The sequence below is a fragment of the Labrus mixtus genome, chromosome 9 (assembly GCF_963584025.1).
Source record: "Labrus mixtus chromosome 9, fLabMix1.1, whole genome shotgun sequence".
NCBI classification, from domain to species: domain Eukaryota; kingdom Metazoa; phylum Chordata; class Actinopteri; order Labriformes; family Labridae; genus Labrus; species Labrus mixtus.
Genome location: NC_083620.1, coordinates 30,401,423 through 30,413,101, shown reverse-complemented (window position 1 = coordinate 30,413,101; position 11,679 = coordinate 30,401,423). Strand labels below are relative to the sequence as shown.

The 11,679-nt window shown below is 46.2% G+C and overlaps 1 protein-coding gene across 4 annotated transcripts in view; it reads right to left on the bottom strand.

The window, feature by feature from the left end:
• Nucleotides 1-8,703, bottom strand: part of ece2b (endothelin converting enzyme 2b) — a 33,664-nt gene extending 24,961 nt beyond the window's left edge. For 3 of the 4 annotated variants that reach the window (XM_061047352.1, XM_061047351.1, XM_061047353.1), the window contains exon 1: nucleotides 8,423-8,703. In XM_061047352.1, coding sequence (XP_060903335.1) covers nucleotides 8,423-8,455 — 33 coding nt within the window. In that variant the 5' untranslated portion in view covers nucleotides 8,456-8,703. The remainder of the gene's footprint in view (nucleotides 1-8,422) is intronic. The other variant, XM_061047354.1, reaches the window with a different exon arrangement.
• Between the last annotated feature and the right edge of the window lie 2,976 nt (nucleotides 8,704-11,679).

Below are 11,679 nucleotides of genomic sequence, written 5' to 3'. Positions count from 1 at the left end.
AAACATAATCTAGAGCATGAGCAGAGAACCGCCGAGACCATTAAAGAGCGACAGGCCAATAAGCTGATCCCTTTCAACGGAAAAAAAGATTCTACACATTGAAATGTTGACCTGATGATGGCGCTACATGACAGGACAGATGATAAGATGTTACTCATGTTTCTGTTTTCATCCAAACAGCTGACTGAACCCTGAGCTCCTCCTTCAGCTGCCCCCCCGACCTCAGCACCTGCAGGTCGTCACCATGGAAACTGCTCCATCACCGGGGCAACAACATCGTGGTCATCACTAACAGCTGTCAGCTCTGACCTCCTGACAGAAACACCTCCTCCGCAAGAGACAGGACAAAGACAAGAGGGAGGAAGGAATTATAAAGATGATTATCCATCCATTATCTAAACAGCTTTTACTGTTCGGGGTTGCGGGCAGGCTGGAGCTGATCCCAGCTGTCATTGGGCGAGAGGCGGGGTTACACCCTGGACTGTTCACCAGCCAATCACAGGGCTGACAACCAGACACACTCACATTCACACCTACAGACATATTAGAGTCAGCAGTTAACCTAACGAGCATGTCTTTGGACTGTGGGAGGAAGACGGAGAACCAGGAGAGAACCCACACATGAACGAGGAGAACATGCAGACTCCACACAGAGAGACTCCCGATAGACGGGGATTCAAACCAGGAACCTCCTCACAGAGAGACTCCTGAAGGACGGGGATTCAAACCAGGAACCTCCTCACAGAGAGACTCCTGAAGGACGGGGATTCAAACCAGGAACCTCCTCACAGAGAGACTCCCGACAGACGGGGATTCAAACCAGGAACCTCCTCACAGAGAGACTCCCGACAGACGGGGATTCAAACCAGGAACCTCCTCACAGAGAGACTCCCGACAGACGGGGATTCAAACCAGGAACCTCCTCACAGAGAGACTCCTGAAGGACGGGGATTCAAACCAGCAACCTCCTCACAGTGAGGGGACAGAGCTAACCACTGCACCACCGTGCAGCCCATGAAGATTAGAATGATCTAAATAAAAATGATGATGATGATGATTGAATATCATGATGAAGATATTTGGGAAATAAGAAGTTGGAGATGATGATGATGAAGGTCAGATTGAAACAGTAGCTGGTGGTGATGGGGGGGTGCTTTGTTTGTTTTGTTGCTCAGATGGAAACTGGGCGTCTTAAGACAGGAAGGCACAGAGCTGCATACAGGAAACAGTAACCCTGCCCAACCCAACACCCACAATCTCACACACTCACACACACACACACACACACACACACACACACACACACACACACACACAGACAGACACACACACACACACACACACACACACACAGACACACACTCACACACACACACACACACAGACACACACTCACACACACACACACACACAGACACACACTCACACACACACACACACACTCACACACACACACACACACACACTCACACACACACACACACACACTCTCACACACACACACACACACACACACACACACACACACACACACACACACACACACACACGCACACACACACACCTTCTGTGTGTCTTTGTTCACTCGGAGACGTTTCAGTGATTCTTGATCAGAGATCAACATTTTTCTGGTTGATCAGGTTTAGATCGTTAAATTCTCCTCACAGGTCAGGAGACCTTTGGTGAACACTTCCTGCTCGTGCTGAGCCGTACATGTAACAGACCTCACCATTACAGGGAATATAAGGAGACATTTAACACGATCCGTCCCTCTGTGGGGCCTCCACCCTCAGGTTGACCGCCACAATAGAAGCGGACTCTTTTCTTTCTTTGGACTAAATTAATAAAATATTCAAAATCAATCAAAATATTGAAGACTTTTGCGTGAGAACCACCTGTACTAGTGTTGTCATGATACCAGAATGTTAAACTTTGATATGATTCCAGTTATTATTCAAAATGTAGAATGAAGTTAATGAATTAAAGGTCACATATTTAAAATCCTCTTCACCATGTTCCTCTAACTCTAATATGTGTCTCTAGTCCGTCTACAAACCCCCCAATGATGAGAAAAGTCCATCCTCTCCATCTTCTGCCTGCTCCACTTTTCAGAAAATGTGTGCTCAAACAGGCCGTTTGGAGATTTTCCCTTTATGACATCACAAAGGGCAGTAGCCCCTCCCCCAGGTGGGTGACACTCCCACAGCTAGGTGTTTGTTCTGCCCTCTGAGTCTGCCTTCTCACCGTAAACAATAGGACATGGAGCGAGAAAGTCTGAGTACACCCAAGTCCTTCCAGAGAGGGGGCGTGGTCAGACACAGCTCATTTACATATTTAAAGGTACAGACACAGAAACAGTCTGTTCTGAGCAGGGCTGAAATAGAGGGGTTTATAGACATGATCAAATACAGGATCAGAGTGGATTTAGAACAAGAAACTTCACACACATGTTGAAGAGGAGCTGTGACACTTATTTAAACTGGTTGGTTGGATGCACAAGCACGGACATGAAAGGCGGACAGTCTTCCATTATCGAGAAATCCCAGAGTGTTATCTGACTATAATGTTCTCTGTGTTGTTCTCCGATGTGCGGAAGCAGACTCGACTGCGCGACACTTTTTTATTTTGTATTTTGGAGTCCGCCTGTCTTGCAAACTGAGCACGCTTCATGATCACATAAAGCCATGCATGTGTTGTATTAGGACGTTATGTACAAGAGGTCACCGTGCTCAGGCCCGGTTAGTCCTGGAGCGGTGTGAGCGCAGGCCAACGGGGGAATGGGGAGGGGAAAATCATGCTTAAGCTTGGTACGGGACAACTTTGCTAGTGTGAGTGCGCCCTGAGTTTCCCTCTTTCCTGCCTCCAGTCCATCCTCACAGACCAACCAACTGACAACATCCTATTCCATCATAATCATTAGCATACATTCATCTATGATCTATTATTAAATATGTCAAACTAAGACTGTTGTGGCATGCTCCTTGCTGGTGAGGTTTGAATGAAGGTCCGTCTCTGTGTTGTGTAAAACATTACACAAAGCACAGAAAAGACAAACCAACGCAGGAGGCTGCAGCCAAGTCTTTTGTTGTGAATCAAATAGGGCAGCTACAGAGTATCAGCCTGTGTGTGAAAGTGATGAGTTTATGTTAAAGGAAGTGAAGGCCTCGCTATCAGAGCTCCTGTTTGTTGTAGACAGAGTGGAGTTATTAAGATCAGCTGACTGCAGCCGCCAGCTTCACACAGAAATAAACAAAGACATGAACACAGCTAGCTATTAGCATGTGAGCTAATGGTTCAAAGAGTTGTGTATCATAGAGTTCATACTACAAGAGACACACAAAATGTAAGATTCAGTATCCATTAAGTGTGTCAACCAGACGTTACAGCCTGTTTACCCGCTGCAGACGTTACAGTCTGTTTACCTGCTGCAGGCGTTACAGTCTGTTTACCTGCTGCAGACGTTACAGTCTGTTTACCTGCTGCAGACGTTACAGTCTATTTACCTGCAGACGTTACAGTCTGTTTACCTGCAGACGTTACAGTCTATTTACCTGCAGACGTTACAGTCTGTTTACCCGCTGCAGACGTTACAGTCTGTTTACCCGCTGCAGACGTTAGTCTGTTTACCCGCTGCAGACGTTACAGTCTATTTACCTGCAGACGTTACAGTCTATTTACCTGCAGACGTTACAGTCTGTTTACCCGCTGCAGACGTTACAGTCTATTTACCTGCAGACGTTACAGTCTGTTTAACCGCTGCAGACGTTACAGCCTGTTTACCCGCTGCAGGCGTTACAGTCTGTTTACCTGCTGCAGACGTTACAGCCTGTTTACCCGCTGCAGGCGTTACAGTCTGTTTACCCGCTGCAGACGTTACAGTCTGTTTACCCGCTGCAGACGTTACAGTCTGTTTACCTGCAGACGTTACAGTCTGTTTAACCGCTGCAGACGTTACAGCCTGTTTACCCGCTGCAGGCGTTACAGTCTGTTTACCTGCTGCAGACGTTACAGTCTGTTTACCTGCTGCAGACGTTACAGTCTGTTTACCCGCTGCAGACGTTACAGTCTGTTTACCTGCAGACGTTACAGTCTGTTTACCCGCTGCAGACGTTACAGTCTATTTACCTGCAGACGTTACAGTCTGTTTACCCGCTGCAGACGTTACAGTCTGTTTACCTGCAGACGTTACAGTCTGTTTACCTGCAGACGTTACAGTCTGTTTACCTGCTGCAGACGTTACAGTCTGTTTACCTGCTGCAGACGTTACAGTCTGTTTACCCGCTGCAGACGTTACAGTCTGTTTACCCGCTGCAGACGTTACAGTCTGTTTACCTGCAGACGTTACAGTCTGTTTACCTGCTGCAGACGTTACAGTCTGTTTACCCGCTGCAGACGTTACAGTCTGTTTACCCGCTGCAGACGTTACAGTCTGTTTACCTGCAGACGTTACAGTCTGTTTACCTGCAGGCGTTACAGTCTGTTTACCTGCTGCAGACGTTACAGTCTGTTTACCTGCTGCAGACGTTACAGTCTGTTTACCCGCTGCAGACGTTACAGTCTATTTACCTGCAGACGTTACAGTCTGTTTACCCGCTGCAGACGTTACAGTCTGTTTATCTGCAGACGTTACAGTCTGTTTACCCGCTGCAGACGTTACAGTCTGTTTACCTGCTGCAGACGTTACAGTCTGTTTACCTGCAGACGTTACAGTCTGTTTACCTGCAGACGTTACAGTCTGTTTACCTGCAGACGTTACAGTCTGTTTACCTGCAGGCGTTACAGTCTGTTTACCTGCTGCAGACGTTACAGTCTGTTTACCTGCTGCAGACGTTACAGTCTGTTTACCTGCAGACGTTACAGTCTGTTTACCTGCAGACGTTACAGTCTGTTTACCTGCAGACGTTACAGTCTGTTTACCCACTGCAGACGTTACAGTCTGTTTACCCACTGCAGACGTTACAGTCTGTTTACCCGCTGCAGATGTTACAGTCTGTTTACCTGCTGCAGACGTTACAGTCTGTTTACCCGCTGCAGATGTTACAGCCTGTTTACCTGCAGACGTTACAGTCTGTTTACCTGCTGCAGACGTTACAGTCTGTTTACCTGATGCAGATGTTACAGCCTGTTTACCTGCAGACGTTACAGTCTGTTTACCTGCTGCAAACGTTACAGTCTGTTTACCTGCTGCAGACGTTACAGCCTGTTTACCTGCTGCAGACGTTACAGTCTGTTTACCCGCTGCAGGCGTTACAGTCTGTTTACCCGCTGCAGGCATTACAGTCTGTTTACCTGCTGCAGGCGTTACAGTCTGTTTACCCGCTGCAGGCGTTACAGTCTGTTTACCCACTGCAGACGTTACAGTCTGTTTACCTGCTGCAGATGTTACAGTCTGTTTACCTGCTGCAGACGTTACAGTCTGTTTACCCACTGCAGACGTTACAGTCTGTTTACCTGCAGACGTTACAGCCTGTTTACCTGCTGCAGGCGTTACAGCCTGTTTACCTGCTGCAGACGTTACAGTCTGTTTACCCCCTGCAGACGTTACAGTCTGTTTACCTGCTGCAGACGTTACAGTCTGTTTACCTGCTGCAGACGTTACAGCCTGTTTACCTGCTGCAGACGTTACAGTCTGTTTACCTGCTGCAGGTGTTACAGTCTGTTTACCTGCTGCAGACGTTACAGTCTGTTTACCTGCTGCAGGTGTTACAGTCTGTTTACCTGCTGCAGGTGTTACAGTCTGTTTACCTACACCGTCACCGCACGTCATTGATCATAAGCAACACAAGGAAGTTGTCCACAGGCAGCCTGCATCGTTATGGATCACTGTGGAGCATGAAGCGTCTTTGTTTGGGGTTCTTTTCTCTGGCGGAAAAGTTATGAGGAAGTTTAAGACGTGTGAAATGAAGAGTCATGACTCTGAGGACGGTCTGGTTTGGTGAGTTCAGGGAACTCAGCAGGCTGACCCACATTCCTGCAGACTGCCTGAGGAGACGAGTTCAGGAAAACAAAAGCCCTGCAGTTTAACACTTCTATCTGTGATGATTAGTTAGCATCACTTATTGTGACTGTTGTGACCCGTCCACCCATCACTACAGAAAGGCAAATAAATAAACATGACCAACAGTGAGGGAGCTAACAGTCCTGGTGTGGTTCTCACATACTCAGTACATACTCAGACTGAATTAGCTGAGGTGACACCTAGCAGACACCTGTCACTCACAGAGGCCACACCCCTTAATTCTACATCCCTTTAAGCCTTAATATAATGTAAACAGGTGAGTTGTATAAACTCACAACAGCTGTAAAGTTAGACATTTTAACATGGGGCTCTATGGGGACTGACTCACTGCAGGAGACAGACTCTAGTGGACACTGGAGGAACTGCAGCTGTAAAGTTAGACATTTTAACATAGAGCTCTATGGGGACTGACTCACTGCAGGAGACAGACTCTAGTGGACACTGGAGGAACTGCAGCTGTAAAGTTAGACATTTTAACATGGAGCTCTATGGGGACTGACTCACTGCAGGAGACAGACTCTAGTGGACACTGGAGGAACTGCAGCTGTAAAGTTGAACATTTTAACATAGAGCTCTATGGGGACTGACTCACTGCAGGAGACAGACTCTAGTGGACACTGGAGGAACTGCAGCTGTAAAGTTTCTCAAGTTTAAGTCTCCTTTAAATAAATAAAGTAACTGTTTCCCAGCCTCACTGGGAGCATTGTCTTTGTTTTTTGTTCTTGTATTCTAAAAATGGACTGATGAATTTGATGTTTTTATTTGAACGATCACAAGCACAGTTACGTGCAGATTTAGTTACAGCTCGATTCGTCACTCTCACAGCCGCGCTGTACTAGTTTAGCTGGTTCAGCTAGTTCAACTTCAACTCCTCCTCCTCTTCCTCCTCCTCTTCCTCCCCTTCCTCCTCCTCCTCTTCCTGCTCTTGCTCCCCTTCCTCTTCCTCCCCTTCCTCCTCCTCCTCCTCCTCTTCCTCCTCCTCCTCTTCCTCCCCTTCCTCTTCCTCCCCTTCCTCCTCCTCCTCCTCTTCCTCCACCTCTTCCTCCACCTCTTCCTCCTCCTCTTCCTCCTCCTCCTCTTCCTCTTATCACTCAGGTGTTTGTCTGTGTCGACTTGAGTTGAAAAATAACGTTTGCTGGTTCACAAACAGAAGCAAACTGACACAAACGAGTGTCATGTTTTAAAAAGTAGATTTAGATAAAGTCAAATGACAATATTAACTTTTATATTTATCTTTATTCTGTCTTTTTTTGCTGTAAATTAAACATTAAATCGGGGCAGCAGATAACTTTGCTGTGATGTCGCGCCCCCCCCCCCCCCCCACCATTAACGGAGGCTTTAATCCTCGTCGCAGCGACCGAAAATATCTTTCAAAACATCAAACATTATGTTCATGGTGTTAAAGTCTTCTTCTGTTCCACTAAAGAACAGAGAGAAATATTCTGTTCTTTGTTTTCAGATTTAAAACTTTCAGGACCGATTGACAGTCTGTGCTTCTGTCTCTTTGTTTCTATGCTTTTTATTTATTGTCTTCAGCACTGGGCTCCAAGACAAAGATTTGTACCAGGGGACAATTGAGTATATCGTATCATTTGCTAACGTAGCGTAGCATAAGGCATCATAATGTATAACGTGATGACATCATAACGTGTCGTACTTCATCGTATCTTATTTGAATGTATTTTTCGTCTCTAAACGTATCGTAACATACTGTATCACATCGTATTGTATAATGTTGATGGGATTTATCGTATCAGAACGTAACGTAATGCTAACTTATCGTAACGTACCGTATCTCATAGCTCAGCATCTCATCATAACGTGAAGTTTATTGTATTTATTTGTGACTCGTGTTCAGATGTTGGAGGTTTGAAGAGTTTATGTAAAGACTTCATGAACTGTTTGATTATTACATTTAAAAAACAAGAAAAGGCTTTTATTCTGTGAACAGGAAGTCTGTTCTTCTTCTTTGGTGGTTTTAAATAAAAAATCAGTAAACAGGAATGTTGTTGTTTTTTACCTTCCTGTTTTCATCAATCTTCAGATTATTACTGATCAGCCTGTTGGATCAGTGACGTCAGCAGGAGGTGAAAAGAGATATTTCAGGCCATACACACACACACACACACACACACACACACTCACACACACACACACACACACACACTCACACACACTCACACACACACACACACACACACACACACACTCACACACACACAGATCATCAATACAACAGTATACAACAGTCAAGCCCAGTCATTGACAGGTGAGCAGCATCAGAAGCTGCTGCAGAAACACCGACCCGGGACACGCAGGAGCGCGTGGGCTGCGTGCTACGGGCGCGTGCAAGATGCAGGTTTATGTGTGTGTGTGTGTGTGTGTGTGTGTGTGTGTACTCACGGTGTTCCGGAGGTCCTGCAGCGCTACGCTCATCCTGGAGCTCCGTCCCCGAAAACAGAGCGCTACCACCGGCCACTCCGCCGGCCCATCCTCCCGGCTGTCCGTCCGTCTGTCCGCAGCTCTGTCTGTCTGTCTCTCTCTGTCTGTCTGTCTGTCTGTCTGTGTGTCTCTGTGCGTGTCTCTCTTTCTCTCTGCGACCTCCTCCTCCTCCTCCTTCTTCTTCTTCTCCTCCTTTTGTCGTGCAGCAGCAGCAGCAGGATCGTCAGCTCTCTCTCTCTCTCTCTCTCTCTCTCCTCAAACCCCGCCCAACATCCAACCAGCCTCTTCCTCTCACAAACAAACACACCCCGAGATACACAGGGGCTGACGTCATCCACACAGCCTACGTCACCTCCTATCTATCTATCTATCTATCTATCTATCTATCTATCTATCTATCTATCTATCTGCCTGCCTGTCTGCCTGCCTGCCTGCCTGTCTGCCTGCCTGCCTGTCTGTCTGCCTGCCTGCCTGCCTGTCTGCCTGCCTGCCTGTCTGCCTGCCTGCCTGCCTGTCTGCCTGCCTGCCTGTCTGCCTGTCTGCCTGCCTGTCTGTCTGCCTGCCTGCCTGCCTGTCTGTCTGCCTGTCTGTCTGTCTGCCTGCCTGTCTGTCTGTCTGTCTGTCTGTCTGCCTGTCTGTCTGTCTGCCTGCCTGTCTGTCTGTCTCTCTGTTAAGATTCATCAGTTAATGAAAGTCTGAATATATATATAATAAGTCTGTTTTCATTATTTTACTGTCTTGTGTTGTTTTATTGGATTGTCGATGGACAGCAGTCATCGTAAACACCATCAACAGTTAAATAACTTAATAAAACAGAGAAATATATTATAACTGTTATTACAACATGGATGCAAAGTTTATTATTCTTTTGTTCTATATTTCTTTATATGTTCATTTCTTATTTTCAAGACAGAACATGAGGGAAGGCGCTCCTCCAGCACGTGGCGCTCTAGGCGACCGACTATATGGCCTATGCCAAGAGCCGCTGTAGGTACCAGATGTGCTCGGGGTCCTGTGCCTGCTAGTGAAGTCACAATATGAAGTTTTATATCGGGGCATAGTACTACACTTCCCATGATCATAGAGTGTTTCTGATTGGTTAAGCCTGCTGTTACCATGGCAATGTTTCCTGCCCCTCGGCACCGTATGCGAACAGATAAGTCCCGCTAGCAGGCTAGCTAGTTAGTTAGCTAACAGGAAATGTACTAGCCTAATATCCTCATCATGTCGCAGTGAATGTAGTTTATATTTACACAAACTACAAGATAGTAACAACACTTATTAATGGTATAAAAACTATAACAACGACAAAAGTTTCTCTTAAGAAGACACAATGTAATTCACAATGGATTGTGGGATGTGTAGTTCCTTGACTTCGGATGAAAATCATGTACACAGTCTTGTCTTTTTTTACGTTTTTTAATGTCGTTTTGGTGCCGAATAAAATGTCCTGTCGTCAGTGGGCGGTCACTGTTGTGTTCAAAGACCCGACAAAAACGTGAAAACTATAAACTCTCCGATCATATTGTGTGACTTCACTAACAGGCGCAGGACCCCGAGTCGATCTGAACACCCGAGCTCATCTGGTACCTACACCGGGCCTGCTTATGGAGGGGTTTACCCTTTCTATCCCTAATGATCACTAATGATCACTAATGATCACTAATGATCACTAATGATTGGAATCATAGAAATCTTCTCAAAAACAAAGATGTTCATATTCACAATTTTATACATCGTGCGAAAAATTGTACATTTATACACATTACACGTTACATTTATTAGCAATTAAGTCCATTTCAAGTGACTCTGGGTCCAAAAGAATCGATACCCCCTCCGACCAAAGTCAGGAAAGGTCTTATTATGTGATGTTTCCAAAGATGATGTTGCCCGATGCTCCGGTGGCGTGAGGCGTGTTCAGAAGGATCGTAACCTCCCCGATCTGCACGGACGACGATCTGGGCCGCCCCCGATTTACAAAATCCTGCTGTGTGGAGAGAACGCCGAGGACGGAACAATAGCCAATCAGGAAGCAAGCTGCCTGAAGCAGGAAGCACAACTGACATCACCATGGCGACGACAGCAAACGAGAAGCATAAAGTCAGACGGTTGTCGTGAACGGAGAAGAGGGACTTGTTGAAACAACACGAGTGTTTCTACATCGTGACCTACAGAACAAACCTGAAGACGTGGCGAGCAGTGACACGGCGTTTGTGGTGACAGAAAGATGGAGGGCGTCTCAGCAGACAGCTAATAAACCACACGTGTTCACTTTACACAAACAACAAAAGTTCAACTTCTAGATGGACGGTCGGTGAGCGGTCATCGCCCTAGTTTGTCCGGCTCCGTCACCCGCCGTCGGCCTTTTTTTGGCTGTTTCGACATCTGCGTCGGCGGTCGGTGAGAGGAATCTCTCTGATTGGCTGTTCTGTTGTTTCATTTCTCTCCAGCTCTCCTCTCAGGTTCAGTAAAGCTCCTTGAGCATGTCTCTGTAGTCTCCATGCTTTCACCCATTAGTGCGGTTTCTCCTTATTTGTCTCCTCCTCCTCTTCTTTTCTTTTTCCACTAAAACACAAAGAACTGACAACGCCAGCGCCATTTTCTACTTTTCATCAGACATTATTCTCCATTAGTAGACGACCTATAATACGAGTGGTGAGCGACAGCGGTGTGGTAATGGTCTTCTCGTATCATAAACAACGGACCACCGTTGGCGGGGCGACGGCACAGGCGTCACTAGTTCTTTGCCGTCTGCTCGGTGAGTCAGGGTCTTTAGGGAAAAGGGAGCCTTCAACACAAACAATGACAGCTTCTGCCAGTAGGTGTGGATGTTGAGCGGGCAGGTTTGAAAATGTTTCCTAACAATGATTTGAATGTATCGATATCACTAACTTCAAAGTAAGGCCTCTCTCACCTCTCTGCTCTCCTGGCTTTATAGACCGGCCCATTAACAAACTGGCTGGAGGGGTTTACACTTTTCTCTCAAAGAAATCTAAATGAACCCTTTAATTAACCTTAGCTCATTCACTCAACTAACTGAAATTTAAACAATTCAATTACATCAAACTAAAAACTCAAATATGCTAGAAGTGAAAACAGAGAAAACATTTCTCAGAAAAGAAAAACCCTACAGTGGCCCAGTGATGACATCATCAATCTTATAGAAACCCAGGAAAGCGAACACGTCTCCGCCTCGGTCTCTAATAAATCTAGAATCA